Source organism: Dermacentor andersoni, chromosome 11, assembly GCF_023375885.2.
Source record: "Dermacentor andersoni chromosome 11, qqDerAnde1_hic_scaffold, whole genome shotgun sequence".
Taxonomy (NCBI): domain Eukaryota; kingdom Metazoa; phylum Arthropoda; class Arachnida; order Ixodida; family Ixodidae; genus Dermacentor; species Dermacentor andersoni.
This window is the reverse complement of record NC_092824.1, coordinates 93,587,198-93,604,292: the sequence shown is the minus strand read 5'-3', so window position 1 is coordinate 93,604,292 and position 17,095 is coordinate 93,587,198. Positions and strand designations below refer to the sequence as shown.

The 17,095-nt window shown below is 49.0% G+C and overlaps 2 protein-coding genes across 2 annotated transcripts in view; one reads left to right on the top strand and one right to left on the bottom strand.

Annotated features, from left to right (window-relative positions):
• Positions 1 to 9,970, bottom strand: part of LOC126539055 (nuclear pore membrane glycoprotein 210-like) — a 64,751-nt gene extending 54,781 nt beyond the window's left edge. The window contains exons 1-4 of the mRNA XM_050185767.3: positions 9,679 to 9,970; positions 6,437 to 6,561; positions 2,141 to 2,272; positions 369 to 438 (exon numbers count right to left, since the gene is read on the bottom strand). Coding sequence (XP_050041724.2) covers positions 369 to 438; positions 2,141 to 2,272; positions 6,437 to 6,561; positions 9,679 to 9,851 — 500 coding nt within the window. The 5' untranslated portion in view covers positions 9,852 to 9,970. The remainder of the gene's footprint in view (positions 1 to 368; positions 439 to 2,140; positions 2,273 to 6,436; positions 6,562 to 9,678) is intronic.
• A 341-nt stretch (positions 9,971 to 10,311) lies between these two features.
• Positions 10,312 to 16,664, top strand: LOC126539059 (uncharacterized). Its single transcript, XM_050185771.3, has 2 exons — positions 10,312 to 11,748; positions 16,398 to 16,664. Exon 1 carries the CDS (start codon positions 11,138 to 11,140, stop codon positions 11,720 to 11,722), a length of 585 nt encoding a protein of 194 aa, XP_050041728.2. The 5' UTR covers positions 10,312 to 11,137; the 3' UTR covers positions 11,723 to 11,748; positions 16,398 to 16,664.
• Positions 16,665 to 17,095: the final 431 nt, after the last annotated feature.

The window sequence follows — 17,095 nt, the reverse complement described above, 5'->3', positions numbered from 1 at the left end:
GCAGCCATTAATCTGCTTTGGTCAACTGGAGGTTACATGACAAAGCCACATACCGCTTTCAGACAAATGTTTACTGGTGGCTGGCTGAACTTGGCTCAAAGTCAACGAGCAACTAACCAGTTACTATGAAGAACTGGCTGTTATGCCGGTTGGTGAAATAAAGTCCTGCAAGTCATTACATCCCAATAGCACTGAAAATAGGACGAATCCATGCCCATTGTCGGGTAAATATTAGCATTTTCTAGTGTGATGCTCGTACAGCCTTAAAGAATTAAGTGCGAGAAGCCCTTAGGGTTGGAAATGAGCTCTTTCAGTCCTATCATCCGAACCCCACTTTTCATTCGAATGCCACCTTGTCATGCACTCACCTGAGCACAGGTTCTTGCTGTTGCAGACTCCAGTCAAAGGACATGCCCTCTATGGAGGAGAAGGTGTCCCCTGCAAAGCAGCAAGGAAAGCATCACCACAACAATACACTAAGAAAAAAAAATGTTCAGAAACCAATGATGATGGCTGTCAATGAAAGCAAACAGCTGAACGCTTTTAGAAAGCTATTTGCTTTATTATAGGAATGATTTCCTTAAAAGCGTTTGTTACAGTGAGAATATCTAGGTAACATTTGTTGGTTCATTGGGTAATACTGTCAAGGACAGAGCCCTTAAACACATTTGTAGCCATAGTATCAGTGGCTATCCACATAAGCCTATTCATCATATGTGTGTTTCTAACAGCGTAAGTGCCGGCATGGAAGGCGACTGCCCTTCTTCTTTCCCGCTGCTAGAGTCCTCTTTCACAGTCACCACAAAAGGAAGAGGGTGGCAGGAGAAGACAAGGGCTGCCCTTTCCGAGTGCTCAGCCACAGCACTTTAAACCTTCCAATGTCCCAAACTTGCCGTGCAACAGTACGTGTCTCTCACACAGCTGTAGCACAGTTAAAACCTCAATATAGCGAAGTATTTAACTTTTCCCAACCTCTGGTCCATAGAAAACCATGTATTTAGAACCTCAATGTACCGAAGTGTGTTTGTATACGATTTCAATATAACATTATTTCAGTGCCGCCCCAAAGGAATCCCGAGACAAACGGAAAGTTCCACGGACGCAGATGGCGAAATGGTTGAATTACAGGCGGCTGCTTATGAACGCACCTTTCAAATCGGACACTGGGCGCCACGAGCAACCACCGAAGTGGTGCCACGTCATGTTCCGTATAAAGTCTAAGTGCAATATAATCCTATCGCGCCCCGCGCACTGTGTGCTTTAGGTGCGAGTGAAAGTGTGTGAGGATGAGACAAGAAAGATGGTGGCTTCATGAGTGACGACTTCCCATGCAAGCAAAGTGAATGAGGGGAAAGGGAGCAAGCTCACAGTACCGCAATCAAGCATGCATGATCAAGTGATCAATCAAGTGTACAATCAAGCGCCACAACCCCCCCCCCCCCCCCTCCAGAAGTAATCTGCTGCTTGTGCAAAGAGTGGCCTGGCTGAGACAGCATGGCACCATGTAAGCTGTCTTCCTGCGCATTTAGTATTGGAGGTTGCATAATCTCGAATTCTGGAGACCTGTTGGAGCGAAAGGCAGACAAAGCATTCGCTCCACCCTGCCAGCACTTTTCCTGGTAGCGCCGTCCCAGTGCGGGCGAAGCTATCAGCCACGGGGGCGCAGTGTACGCGAAAGCATGGCTGGCTTCGCTCAATTTGTACTGCCGACATGAAGATATTGTCGTCGTATGTGCCATGAAACCGTGTCATTCGTCGTCTTCTCCCAAATTTATCGAAACGAATTGTTTTCTCATTCAAATTTGCTTTTCCTATTGCTCGATAATCCGAAAAATTCTGCGGCCCCTTTCCGTGTAAAATAAAGTGATAAACAACCGTACTTATTTGCATAAAAGGTCAAGTTTCAATACAACAAAATTTCAATATAACAAAGCAAACTGCCAATTTTGCCAACTACGTTATATTGAGGTTAAACTAACTGGCATTCGCCGACAAACTAACCCCGCTACTTCATTGTGTGAGAGCACAAACCCTTTGCTTTGGCACCTTTGTGTCAACAGTGAAAGTCTGCACACCACAAAAACAGGCAAAGGAACCAAAGAAAGTTATTCGCTTTAAATGACTTGCACACTAGCAGCACCTTGGTGGGTTAAGCCCTGCACTTCAAGGAGCTCGGGCGAGTCCTCAAGCAGCAGCACTCGTGTCGTGGTCAACATCTTGAGTGACGCCACCTGGTCGATGATCACATCGCAGCGCAGCGTCTCCCCAGTGCCTGCATGCATATGCAAAGGAGTCAAAAGAGAATGGATGCTTGCCAGAAAGGTTGCTAGGTTTGATTCCTTCCTGCTAATTTTGTTACTTTAGGGGCCCCTTGGCCACAAGAATTTTGGTGTGTCTGCTAATCGGCCTAGTCTCTGGATAAATCAGGCAACATCAAGCACCGTAACATTACCAGCAGCACTGGGTCTTGCATAAAGAGTCATTATCTACAGTACAAATTGTGTGCCATAAACTATACCAGATATTTACGCCTCTGGTGCCAAAAACGCATTAGCAGCACAATTTATTAACGTGCAATATATGTCCACACACTCAAACAAACCACTGAAGTTGAATTTGATGCCAGCATTGATTATCACAAGATGTAGGCACAGTAAAGATAATTATCTTGTGGCTTGGCTACATTTTTCAATTAGTATATTCAAAGGCTGGCTACTTATCGGGCAGCTTTCAAAAATTTTGCAGCTTCTGTTTTTTTCTTTAGTTTGAGATCTAGCAAACCTGCTGTCACGCAGAAAATTACAATATGTGCTCGTATTTTAGCTCGCAGCACAGCTGCGCTTTTCCTGAATGCTGCATTGACCATAGTGATAAAGCACGATATACCAGCAACAGTAATGAAAAAGGCAAAAGTATGGCCACTGTATATGTATTACTACATGCAGGCTAACTTAAAAAACACCTTCAATAATGTAGTGAACAATAAGCATCAATTGTGGGGATGCGTGACTCTCGCGCGTCCCCTGATGTTTTTCCCGCATAGCGCGTCTCCTGCAGGGTGGCTTCGCCCGCAGCGTGGCCTGGCGCCCGCGGCGCTCGGAGTGGTTGAAGCGCAGTGCGAGAGATGGCGCTAGTGTTGCGCTGCTAACGCCGCCGACAGGCGAGGTTACTTGGGCGCCGAAAGGAGGGCGCTTGCCCTCTTTCGGTTCGGGAAGCAAGCGGGACGGACGTGCCGTACCGCTCCGACCCATGCTTCTGCGAGACCATCTCGCGTGGCCGCCTTGGACACCGTTGGCGTGACTGTACACGCGCACGACCAGGCGTTGGGATCCAGCATGGGGCGAACATATTCGCTCGCAATGCGGTCGCGGTAAGTCGGACTTCTAGATTTGTCACGCGCCCATCGGCATGTTTTGGGGATAGCAACTCGGCTAGCAGGCATTGATCTATGAAAGGTGCAATAAATGCCCTTGTGATTGTTTGCACTACTGTGTTGTCGTTCCTTTGTCCCAAGAGTACGGAGGAGAACCCCGTATCTCCCACATCTGGCTGCCCAACGTGGACCTCTTGGGGCATCGGACGATAGAGTTAACAGTTTTGCTTCGTTCGAGACCTTTGTTTGAACCGAAGCGTAGGCCTAGCGTGGATTTTGATCGCTAGCGTCGGCGGCGTGCTTTCTTGAGCGAGGCGACGGTGGCTGTAGTGTGTTTGAACCTGTCAACATGCTAAGCCTTTTCGCAAGTGTGTTTTTTTTTTTTTTTTTAATGACATTCGTCAGTACGAGAGCCACGTGGTCTGCATCCTGGGAGAGCGAGGCTGAGCGCCCGCGGAGCAGTGGCAAGCCTGAAGCGAGTGAGTACGGAAGCCTCGTGGGTGGTCCGAATTTCTTATCTAAATAGCTTCTTCTATCTCTTTGACTCGGATGAAGTCGCGGCTCTGGGAGCCGGGTGGCCGCGGGCCACGGGTGCCACGACGGGCTGACTGGTATTGCGGCCTGGTACCGGGCGCTCCGACACCGTCTGGGACGGTGGGCGCCGTCAACTCGGATGCTGTCGGATGCTGTGTGCACCGAGCGGAGTAGGACCACCTCACAGAGCTGACGTCTCCTCGCGGCTGCCTGTTTTGCGCTCATTTTGGGATGCCGGTTGTTGTCAGGGTAGCGACGCTTTAGGCCTAAGGCTTTACGAAGCTGCCTGTCGCACGTGGAGGGACACAACCTGGTGGACCGTGGCGTTGAGGTGTTGTAATTTGCTTCCCTCATTCTAGTTAGCCTCACACGAATTGAAATTACTCGTTCGACTCAAGAAAGCGAGCTTCGTTCACGTGAACTTAGCATCTGAGTAGCTGCCCGATCTTTTGCTAGCCGAGTTGAACATCGTACCATGTGGGCGATGCGCATGCAGAATTCCTCTCCCTTGCACTACTTTAGTGTTTGCCGAGTGTTTTGAGTGTACGCAGCGTGAATGGAGTCACCCCTGGCTTGCTGTCACCTGCACATCGTCTGCGCTGCTGCTCCGGACTACGATCGAGCCACCCCGGGCGATGGTGATGCTGTGGCCAGTTCGGCGCGGCGACTTCGGCGGCCTCCTGCATCCAGCTCACAACCCTCGGCGGCGGACAAAAGAGCCGGCGGTCACCGACAGCTACGGCGGCTCTTGCCAGCAGGGCGCGTCGGCGCGAGCGACGCTTGCTCGTACCGACTACTGCGTCGTCGTCTCCGGAGTCCTGGCCTGGGATCGTGCCGTCGAGTCGCAAAGCTGCTGCTGTGACCGGCGGACGCCAGCGGTGTACCCCAAGGACAGTCGGCTCGCATGTTATGGACAGCGTGTGGACATTTCCTCAGTGCGGCCACTGTTGCATGTACTATCTTGTTCGCGAAGCACGGGTTAATGTTAGACCGTGTCACATGTTTCGCCGGAATAAGAAGTGATTTAAGGTTGTGGGGATGCGTGACTCTCGCGCGTCCCCTGATGTTTTTCCCGCATAGCGCGTCTCCTGCAGGGCGGCTTCGCCCGCAGCGTGGCCTGGCGCCCGCGGCGCTCGGAGTGGTTGAAGCGCAGTGCGAGAGATGGCGCTAGTGTTGCGCTGCTAACGCCGCCGACAGGCGAGGTTACTTGGGCGCCGAAAGGAAGGCGCTTGCCCTCTTTCGGTTCGGGAAGCAAGCGGGACGGACGTGCCGTACCGCTCCGACCCATGCTTCTGCGAGACCATCTCGCGTGGCCGCCTTGGACACCGTTGGCGTGACTGTACACGCGAACGACCAGGCGTTGGGATCCAGCATGGGGCGAACATATTCGCTCGCAATGCGGTCGCGGTAAGTCGGACTTCTAGATTTGTCGCGCGCCCATCGGCATGTTTTGCGGATAGCAACTCGGCTAGCAGGCATTGATGTATGAAAGGTGCAATAAATGCCCTTGTGATTGTTTGCACTACTGTGTTGTCGTTCCTTTGTCCCAAGAGTACGGAGGAGAACCCCATATCTCCCACACAATATAGCTAATAATTGAAAACAGTATGACCCCTTTTAGCACTGCATAAAAATGTGCATGCCATGATAGTGCATAAAAAGCAAAAGCCCCAATGAAAATAACGGCATCTAAGATATTCAACTTTGTCACTGCAGTAAGTTCTCCTTCTTGCCACCATGGGGGCAAGGCACAAAAAGCATTAGCTCTTGGTACATGGTACCACAGTAGCAACAACACACGGCATAAAACAAGTGGTTCTTGTATTTACCCATTTTCCCACAAAATTTATGAATTCATTATATGTCAAATATACCTAAAATCACTTTTCTATTTCGGCGTGCTATGAAGAGAAAAGAATTTTGTGCACTTTTTCCACTTTTTGAACACATGCGCAAAAAGTGGAAAGTTAGGCAAGTTGGCATGCATTCATAATGGTAACAGTGCGAACGAAATGACGACGGAGTGAAAGGCGCTCGTCCTGTGTCCCTTAACTCTTTCGTCATTTTGTTCGCGCTGTTACCATTAAGAATGCGCAAAAATTATCATGTGGCAGCAAGAGGCAGCAAAAGAAAACCTTGCGGCAGATATTGCTTCCTATTGCCTACTACTCCAATAAAGTAGCTAGTAACCAAATAATTAGATGCCTACACGTGCACACACACACGCGCATGGCCTATATTCTAACAGCTCTCTGGTAAGAGTTTCTAGAGTAGCTATTGTTTGACTGTCCACTACTTTAATAGCAAATGGTGTGATAATGACAATTTGGTGACAGCTGATTGCAGAGGGCACATATGCAAAAGTTCTGTGAAAGTGGACCTGTCTTGTTGTCGTGGAGGAAGGAAAAATGCTTTTTTTTTTGTCAGCAGCTGTACGCGCAGGATAAAAAGACGATGGGTGTGTGTTTATCCTGCTGCACTGATCCTTCCTGCAGGTGGCACAACATCGAGAGAGTGGGGTGTACTCACTCATTTCACGTGCCAACACTGTGGCCGTCTGTCGCATAGGCTGGCCCCATACCGCCGACACTGTCGCATGCTGCGAGCAGTTGCCCTGCGTGGACACGGTGGCCACCTCTGGTCGGCTTGAGTGCCTGCATACACAAAAGGGAGACCAACATGCTCACTGAAACGCCACTGCCATTTCCTGAAAAAAAAAAAAAAATGGTGGACTGTTCTTAAAGGAATGCTAAAGAGAAACAGTAAATCAGTTAAGACTGAAGAAGTATTTGAAAAACTATTTTTGCTAATTTCATGATAAGAAAATATAAGTTTATGAGTATAAGTATATAAGTATGAGTATAAGTATATGATAAGTTTAATCTCTTTTTTTTTTTTTTAATTTGTAGGGGAATCCCAGAACGTGTATGTCAGTATTACATCACAGATGTGTAGGCATTTTTTTTGTAGAGGTATGTCTCACTCATTGTTAATTAATTTTAATTAATCCAGAAACATTGTTAACTTAGCTTGTAAATAAACTTATGCCCTCATATATGAATCCCGTTAATTTTGTACTGTACTTTTTTTTCTAATTTATCTTGAATTTCCTCCCCGGTCATCTCAGGACGTAAACCAGAAGTACTGCACAAGATACAACAGTGTCACTCGATGCTCGTGCCACTAAAAATTAAATTGTGACGTTTAATGCGTCGAAGCTGCACAGTGGGCTATGAGGGACACTGTTGTGAAATTCTTCACATTCGCTTTGACCACCAGGATTCCTTTAACGTGCACCGAAAGGCCGATACACAATTTTTAAGTTTTGCCCCCTTTGGAAAGCAGCAACCACGGCAGGGAATCAAATCCATGGCTGTGTTTAGCAGCTAAACACCATACCCACTAAGCCACCGCTCAATATTTGCCCAATATTAACTCATCCCGCCATTTTCTCCAAACCCGTGTCTTGTTTAGACAAAGACACTGGACGTTCTTTTCCATGTCCCAGTCTGCCTGGCTATTAAAATGCATGACAAACTCAATATGGTCAGTTTATTTTCCTTGAAGCGTGCAAGCATGTATTTGCATATCCTCCACGAGTTCGTGTGCAACACCTAAGAGACATCTATAAGATATGTGGCTTTATTTTAGCAGTCATGAAAGACGCCACCACAGATCGAGCAAGTGACATCCTTCCTTCAACCAACCAAGTCACCACTGACTGAAATTCCAAGTTACTGACAGGTCAGTGAGAAGAAAAGCTACGCCACAATTGTATTCCGCCAAAAACGATGGGATCACCAAAAAAAAAGAATATGAGGCCCCTCTTCAAATCGCCTTGCACTCCATGAACTAGTTCCCGCTAGTTCCTTGCCAGTCCTTGCTCATAAAGGACTTGCATGGCACCGCCGGCATGAGCCCTGCAGTACCTCTCTGATGAGTGCAGGAGAATGCTGTTAGCTCATCCTGCACAAAGCTTGCACTGCGTGGAACAAATCACAACATGCAGAAGCCACCATGTTGAACCAGTGAAAAACAAAAATGCAACATCTGCTGAACCATTTCAGAAAGTGCAGGTGAATCGAATGGACCCATGATTTCTTTAGCTGTCTTGCACAAGCAGCTGCAAGTATAGTAAATATTTGTGCAGAAGTTGGCGTCAGGTGACAGTTGTAATTTTGTAAGCCCCCTTTTTTTTTGGCAGCCCAAGTTTTGAAGACAAGGGGACGCACAACATTTGCAGAAACTATGGAAGGAAGCTGATGTTCAAAGTTCTAGTTTTCCTGCACAAGAACAACAATGCAGATCAGCCACATGAAGCTATGTGTTGCACTAGATGACTGCATGTGTTAAGCATCTGCCAAGTTGAGAATGTTAAATTTCTGTCACCATGTTTATAGAATGAATGCTTCTCATCTCCCCCCCCCCCCCCCCATCACAGCCCACATAGCCATCCCTTACTAAACAAAAATCATCCATTCATCTCGTTTTCAAATTATGTTCATTTAGGAGCAAAAATTTGTCATACTGAGTCTGCCAATGTAACATTCCGCAGCACATAACCAAAACTACACTACTAGGGCATTGCTATGAAGCCACCACTTAGATCCATGCTATGTACGGACGAAGCAGCGCTTAGAGGTAATTTGCAGCAAAGCACACAGAAATGCGGCCAATGTATTTTTTCCCCACTGTTTCAGTCTTATTCCTCCTCCATCATTCATGTTACTAAGCATCAACAACAGTGCGTTCTTCTAACAATCTGGGCAGATGTGGCAAAGTAAACATACAGAAAAAGATGCACAGTCAGAGCACCTGATGGCTCAAACTTCCAGGCTTGCCCTACCTGTAGCAAACACATTAACCAACTAACCAGACAGTTCTAGCAAAAGGTGAAAAAAGCAGTGTAAAAGAAGTAGCCGAACCACAATATTTCACTTTGTTTTTGTTTTGTTTCTTCAAGGCGCCTATAGGGTCCATAGGTGAGCTTATTGACTCATGAGCACAGCGACTCGCAATAGCTAGGCACTTTCACAGACGTGGAATGGAATTAACAGTGTGTATTTGGGCTGGTTGGTAAAGCTTGTTAAATAACAGCATTAAACAACGCAACACAGGTCAAAGCAAAAAAGGACAGAGTGCTATTAATACTAGTCATCAATCTGTGCTGTTTTTATGGGGTGCGAGTGACAAAAGGCGTGCAGTTAACGGGCTAGTTGGTTGCGATATATCTGACTCATGTTAGCTCTAGTAACATGAATCAAGATGAAAGGTGTGACTGGATGCGAGTATGAACGGGATAAGTTCCTGTGAATTTGAGTGGACGGGAGCATGGGGAGCAGCGAGTGCCAATTAACGCGAGTATCAAGTTAGTGGCAGCGAGTTTTCCGTACGTACAAATGCGAATGAATGTTGGCGAGTGTGGGCAGACGCGAGTATGGGAGGCGTGAATGAAAGCGAGTGACTGTTGGAGAGAGGAAGCGCGATTGAGTGGTGCCGACCTAAGCGCCTAGCATTACCCCACACACTGAAAGTTTGAAAGCGCCGCAATTCGGAACCGACACGCCCGCGTGCTCGCTCGATCAACACTTCACCTAGGCTCGAACACAAGCCCTCAGTCCGCAATGACGTTCTAAAAATACACGACCCAAGAACGCCGGTGTTTCGCCAATAACACAGCACGCCGCATAAAGCACGGCCGACGTGGCTCGACGCCCATGGAGAAAAAAAGAAAGCGCTTGCGATGATGCGTGTTGCACAAGCACACCTACCACTCATAGCAGCTGCGCTCATCCACACCCACTAGGTGAAGGGTGTAATTTGAGGCGACTTCGACAAGGTGCGGAAGCAAAAGTCGCGGCACATTCAGCCTTGCCTCTTCCGTTACGCTCAGCACTAGCACCAAGACGCAGCAATAACTCGGCACCCATCCCACAAACCCCATGCTTTATACAGACCCAGATGATGAAAGAATTTCAAACTTATGGTAGTAAGGCTCTATACAACCAGAGTAGCTCGTCTATCTTTAACCAAGGGGTTGTTTTGAACGACAAGTAACGCGCGCATGATCGACGCATGGCATGGTCGCCGGTGGATCGACCTGGCTACGTACGGCTCGCTCGCTCTGTGTCGTCCTCTACCAATCCAACTTTATGAATCCATACTGTACTGCCTTTGTACTAAATCTGTAACAATTACTATGCGCTATATATTAGTGTAAACGGTTACTATCTGGCAAGCTACATTTCTAGCAGTTCTATTTTTGCGTTACTTTCTTTCTCCTCACGTCTTAAAGAGGGCGCTAGCTCAATTTTTATTGAGTTTCGGTACAGTGAATAGTGTCGGTTCACTAAAAGCTGTGATCACGAAGTGCCCTACAGCCATGCCTACAGCTGGCACACAAGATTGGGGCGCTGTTAGTGTTACTATAGTACACTCTAGTGCTACCAAAATACCAATGGTAAACAACACCGTTTCACGTATGTGCACATAACATTCGCACGGACACCACCATACAATCACATTTAATTACCAGACATCGTAGTTGTTTATCAGCGCTCGCTCTCAGAAACGCGCGTGTCAAGACTGCACGTCTACTAAAAAAAAAAAAAAATTAATTAAAAATAAACGTGTGCTCGGAAAATTCGTTTAAGCTTTACTAGCGGAGACAAAGTTGGCACGCTTGCCTAGCTTTAGCTCGCTTTGCAACCGCGTCGATTGGAGCGGCTGTGGCGCACACGTTTTTCGAGCAGACGACACAGTGGAGGAAAACAATCACGTGGCCCGATGCTCCAGTTTCATCCGTTATTCGCTCCTGTTCGCTCCACACTTCAATTGCTGATACGGCAGCGTTCCTACAGTAGCAGCTGTAGCTGTAGTTACCGTTGAGACCGTGGTGAAACGCAATCGCCCGCTAGAGGTATTCGGTGCCGCTGGTCGTAATTTCATCCCCGATAGCTCTGCGCCTTTCCGCGATGAAAAATGCGTGAAGCTGCTGCCGCGCGCAAATCCTTCCTCGGAGCAACGGAACCACGCGCGGAGTTGCTGCAGCTGCGCTCGAGGGCGTGGGACGGTCGCGGCGTCGACCGCGCCGCGCAGGCTTCTCGGAGTCGCGACCTTGGAGCGCGGGGGGGCCCCGCGCACTTTCCCGGGGACCGTGCGCCGCATCGTCCCGGGATAATCGTCGTCGATAAGCGGTCGCGTCCACACGCGCGCGTTTAGCTGTGGGACATGGAGGCGACACGAGAATGGGTCGGCACCGTCGCCGGCGTCGTGACCCTGGCCAGCTTCGTCGGCGGCCTGTCGCTCGCCTGGCGCGTCCGGCGAGCGGGCACCTCGGCGGGCATCGCGTTCGCCCCTGTGGCCGCGGCCGCGGCCTGCTGCCACTCCTGGCTCCTCTACGGGCGCGGCGCGGACGAGCCCGCCGTGGTGTGGGTGAACGCGTGCGGCTTGCCCCTGGTGCTCGTCAACGCCGTCGTGCATCGCGCGTACGCGCGGGACAGTGGACCCGGTTGGGTTTTGCTCGCGGCGCTCGGCGCGCTGCAGTTGGCGGCGCCGATGATGAGCGTGGTGTGGCTGGGCCGCGTCGCGTCCCTCTACACGGTGGCCTGCAACGCGGCGCCGGCCTCCCGAATCTGGACGGGCCCGCTGCCCGAGCTCGCCGTCTCGGCACTGGTAGTGTGCGGGCTCTGGTCGACGTACGGGGCCCTTGGAGGAGACGTGCCGCTCTGCGCTTGCAACCTGCTCGGGGCCCTGGTGGCGGTGGCCGAGTTGACCGCGGCCGCTTTGAACAGGCGGAGGCGCAAGCAGGAATAGCATATATGTCTGTGATATTACACGAGGTGAGTGCGATATATACGATTCATGAGGAATGGTTATATCACAAGGACGTTTTTTTTTTTTTTTCGCTTAGTTTGTACGCCGGTTATAAAAGCAAGTGACCATAAATTTATAGCACTGGCTTATCGTCTAATATCCCGCTTTTGGATCTGGTTGTGGTGCAGCGGAAGGCTTTGTGCTGCTGCTCGCGAAGTCTCTGGTTCGATTCCCGGGCTCGCGGTGGACACTTTCTATGAAAGCGGCGAACTACACGTGTACATGCAAGGTCGTCCACATTTAGGGTGAACCGCAGGGTGAACACGGCTCAGCGTGGCATCGCTCCACCAAACGCAGGTCATCGAGGAGGCTTCGCGGGAAAGCGCGCTTCCCTCACTGGAGCATTTTCCGGCTGGTTTTGCCTACAGCTTGCGAACAGCCTGCTCAGGCAATATGCATGAACAGAAACAAGCTTTTCAGCGCATAAACGACTTCGCATTCTTTTTCTTTTCTTCTAAGTGATGAGGTTAAAAGAACGAAATTATTTTTTTGCGCGCTCTTTATTAGGCTGGGGACATGCTGTTTTACTGGCACAGCTGTTGGTGCAGCGCATCCGGAGGAACGCATCAGGCGCGCTTTTCATGTCTGGGGTCACGACGAGAAAATGGCCGACGCCGGTCATAAATTTCAAAGAAAGTTAGAGAGGGATTGTTCAATCGAGCACATATACTTGATCATGTTTGTCATCGATTCTACCATTAAGGAGGGCAAAAAAAGAGTACTTCGACAGTAACTAAGGGGTGACATTCGCTGCTCCATGACTCTTATTGCCGTGTTGCTTTAATAAGATGTAGGAAAGTGCTCTCTCCGGCACAGCAACTGATTTGGCAGTAATTTTACGCGCCATGTCTTTCTAGATCCAATAAAAAGATACAGCTCAAATTACTTTGTCATACTTCATGTAAAATCACCGAAGCAGTGCCGGCCATTATCAAGAGGTGCGCGAAACGGCCCGCTATAGGCTCATCACGTCATGACCCCAAACATGAAAAGTGCGCCTGATGCGTTCCTCCGGATGCACTGCATCAACAGCTGTGGCAGTAAAACAGTATGCCCCCCCCCCCCCCCCTAATAAAGAGCGCGCGACAAATAACTTCGTTCTTTTAACCTCCTCACTTAGAGGAAAGGGAAAAAATGGGAGGTCGTTTATGCGCTGAGAAGCTTGTTTCTGTTCATGCACATTGCCTAAGCAAGCTGTTCGCAGGCTGTAGACAAAACCAGCCGGAAAATGCGCGCTTCCCCGCGAAGCCACCTCGATTGTCTGCGTTTGGTGACGTGTACTCGTAGCAAAGCCAGAGCTACAGTGTACTAGAATACTACTCTAGTTCACTGTACCAGAGCGGCCTGCTCAGAGGACGCGAAGCACGTCCCCTAAAAGACCCAGTGCGCCTGCGCCGCTTCGCTTCGATGCGCGGCCGCGCTGGACACACTGGCGCTACGCGTAGCTATGCCATATGCTCCACGGGGACACTACTATGCCACGCTGAGCCGTGTTCACCCTAAGAGTGGACGACCCCGTACATATATGCCTCTGCGGCGGTTGTAGGTTAAAACGGATCACTTCGCAGCTGGTCAAAATTAACCCGCAGTCATGCATGCAATGGACGGCGGCGACCGGGCAGCGCGCCATTTTGGTGCACTCCGTATCGGGGAGAAGCAGGCGCGTACATGCCTCAAGTGTGCGCCGGAGAAATGCTGTGATACACAGTCGTGTGTTGCAGCAACCGTTCCAGAGTAAAAGAAGATAAGCTAAAGACGAGGTGATGGAAATGTGCCTTTATTCTTCCTTTTCTTGTTTTTCTTAGCGTTTTCCAAGGTGCGCATGGTGCCATAGAAATGGGGAACTTTGCGAACAGTGGCAATGCGACGGATCAACTCGCTGTGAATACTTACAAATACAGAGTTTGTTTTCGGCACTTCCTAGCAGGTACACGAACCGTCGGCAGTTAGACTATGCGTGCATACCTGTCCCGTGCAAGCGGGTCGGATTGTGGTCGTGAACATTTTTCCGCTGTGGTTTTCCAAGCGGCGCCGTATCCGCAGACGTGGCTCCTTGTTTACGTAAAATCGTTTCAAGCTTGCACGTGTGACTGCATAGTCTTCAATCTGGAAACGCGGCATGTAAACGAGGGCTGCACTTTACTACGTTTTCGTGTTGTAGGCCACCGGTCAGAACTCTTGACTGCAACTCCGACTGGGATCGTCGTAACATACGTCGTCAGCGCTGGCGTACGCGAGTGCTGCTGTCTACATATCTTTCCGACTACGCGCCATTTTTTTTTTTTTTTTGCAGTTCAGGTTAACCAAATCCAAACATTTATTGAGAGCTCCACGGCGGATGCATTAAGCGCATATACCCTATATGTGTGTTGTGACGGAGTTCAGTCGGGGTGGCCTACAGCGTGGTAATGCAGAAATTAAAAGTCTGCAGCGACACGCGCAAGATGGAAGTGATATTAGAGCTGATTTATGTAAACAAGATGCTACATTTACGCATGCATATACGGTCCCGCTTGGAAAACCAACAGTGGAAAAAAGAATTGCATGAGCGCGATCCGATCCACTTGCACGGGACAGATACGCGTAGTCTAACAACTGATGATTCACCTACTCGCAAAAAAAAAAAAAAATGCCGGAAAGAAACCCTGTATGTGTAAGGATTCACAGCGAGTTGATCCACGCGTGTTAATATACTGGAGATCCATCGCGTCGTCGCTGTTCCGAAATTTCACTATTTTCTATCGCACGCGCGTGCGCACACCTTGGAAAATGCTAAATTGAACGCACATCTTCCCTATTTTGTTCCGTATTTGGTGCTTCCGTATTTAGTGCTTTGGAGCGGCTGCTACGACACACGACAGCGCATCACACCATTTATTCGACGCACACTTGAGGCAGTACACGCGTGCTTCTCCCGCTTCTCCCCGATACGGAGTGCACCAAAATGGCGCGCGTGCTTCTCCCCGATACGGAGTGCACCAAAATGGCGCGCTGCCCGTTCGCCGCCGCTCGAGCGTACACCGCATGCACTTATAGTCACGCACGGTTACGTTAATTAATTCGTGATACCAGAACGCGCAAACAGTCAACAAAAGATTTTGTTCAGCAGCGCCGAGGCAACTTGATTACACGGGTAGGAAAACGACCTCTGGCATAGACCGGAGGTTTCGTCCGTGCTCGACGTGTTCCAAGCTACCCCCCAGCAGGTATCGATCGATCATACTTTGCTCCGCGGCTGTGCTACTGCTGTAACCTGCACGCATACCAATCAGGTCAGGCGGAGGGCGTGTACGGTCCGGAACTGCGGATTCGGGTCAGAGTGACCCAGAATCCGGGGACGCGGTTAATTTACCTAAGCGCTCGCGTAAGCTTTCGGACAACGACAGAATATAAAAAGGGCTTAAAAATCCTCAGTCCCATCTGTGCAAAAAAAAAGGAAATAATGAATACAGCATCGTCAAAATCTATTCATAGTTTTGCAGGTTAGCACAAATTTAAAAGAAAGCTGCAGACAACCACTTAATCAGTTATTTGCCGGTATAGGTTGTTGCGTTAAAATTAAACTTTTGAAAATTATCGGTAAAGGAAACCATTGGTATAAAATAAAGGTGAGACTTCATTTTTTTTTTTCGAACTTAAATTTGGCGCCCAGACTGCGGCTCCCACCAACTCGTCATTCTGACGTCAGGGATTCGGTGGCACTCTCGGGTATATATTAGGTTCTGTTTTCATTCAGTGAGCATTTACATAAGTTGCCAGGCTCAGTCTTTGCTTGCATTCAAGCGTGATGTAATCGGTTTTATATAAGGCACAACCAACTAGCGCTGTACAAACGGTTGCCGCAGTCTACGATATCGCGAGAGATCTGGGACCGAATTCACAAAGCTTTCCGTTCGTAAGTGCTGTTTCTCACTGGCTGGTCGCCCTCGCTGATAATACGTCCTGCATCACTATTGGCTGGGACGAATGCTTTTAGCGTATAAGAACGTTTTGTGAATAGGGACCCTTGTGCGGAGACTCCAAGATAGGGTCGCCACTTTACTTCCTTTTTCTTTTTTGCGCTCAGCTTGATGAGACTCCCCCAACAAAAAGATAGACCCATAAGCATTTTCCATAAGTGTAATCCATCAATCTCACTCAGCTCCTTATTTTAAGCCTCTCTTCAGTATGTGTGCGTCCATGATAGGCTCGGAGGTGCTAAATTCTTCGGACAGCGTCTAATCACACCGTGTTGCGAAATTCGCCATCTTGCCAGCTCGGATCACCCCGTAGAAGCTTTCCTTGCCCAATGGAGCAGGCAATAATAAGTGTAAGCTCGAGTACTGGTCGGGTGCGCCATTTCCGATTGCCTCAACGACCAAGTATGGCCAACATATTGATCAGCGCTCCATCTACAATAGCGCTCGGGTCTTTGTATATTCAAATCGAACCTGGCCCTGGCTCGAAAGCTTCGAACACCCGGGCTCGCAGGCTTTCTGGTGTCTGTTCGATGTCTGTTCAACGACTTAAAGCGTGTTCAACCCTTCCCCCTCTTCTCAATTTCAAAAAAAAAAAAGTACAACGTGGTTTTGGTGTGCGAAAAAAGAAAAAACATTTCATTTTTGCTCTTTTTCAGGGCGGGACAGGGTGCTGGAGGAAGCCTCGAATCGCTGTCTACGATGTGACGCCGTCTGCGTCGGCCAGCGGCGTGGCCCGAACAGGCTCCTGCCCAGACAGGGTACAAAACAGTGTTGACGGTCCAAGCATGGCTCTGCGATATTTTGCGAGGACTGCAGGGTGCCTACGCGAATGCGAAATGTGCAATACCGTCAAGCAATGCGCGTGCTGCGTTTGGACATATGGCCACAGCAGATGTGCCCGTCGAGCAGCAAAGAAAAAAGAAGACATTATTTCAGATCATCACGTGCAATACCTATATATAGTTCAAAAGAAGAATAATGTATATATACATACGAAACTTTAGTCGACGTTAAGGTGCCTTGGGGATGTCTCGTGCCGAAGATGCCCTCTCGGTGAGCGCATATTTCACCCCTCATCTTTTAAGAGGTTCAATACATACAAGCATTTGCCTAGCAAACCAGATTTTTTTTTTTCAAGGGAATTTTCCACGTCTCAGTAATTTCTCTCGTCGTATTCGAGTGCTGATTGCCGTGTTATAGTTTGTTAACGAAGCTTTCCCTCAAGTCTAAATATTTTAAGGCAGTTTTCCTAGCCTCTAAAGCCGCTCGAGTTGGCTCTTCTCCTTGAGCGGCCATTTTTCCTAGAAAGTATGCCTTCCAACTACTCCGCCCTTAAACTGGCTCTCTCAACTAC

Bases quoted from the DNA above. Each gene is read 5' to 3' on its own strand.
- LOC126539059 (XM_050185771.3), top strand. From the start codon at position 11,138: ATGGAGGCGACACGAGAATGGGTCGGCACCGTCGCCGGCGTCGTGACC.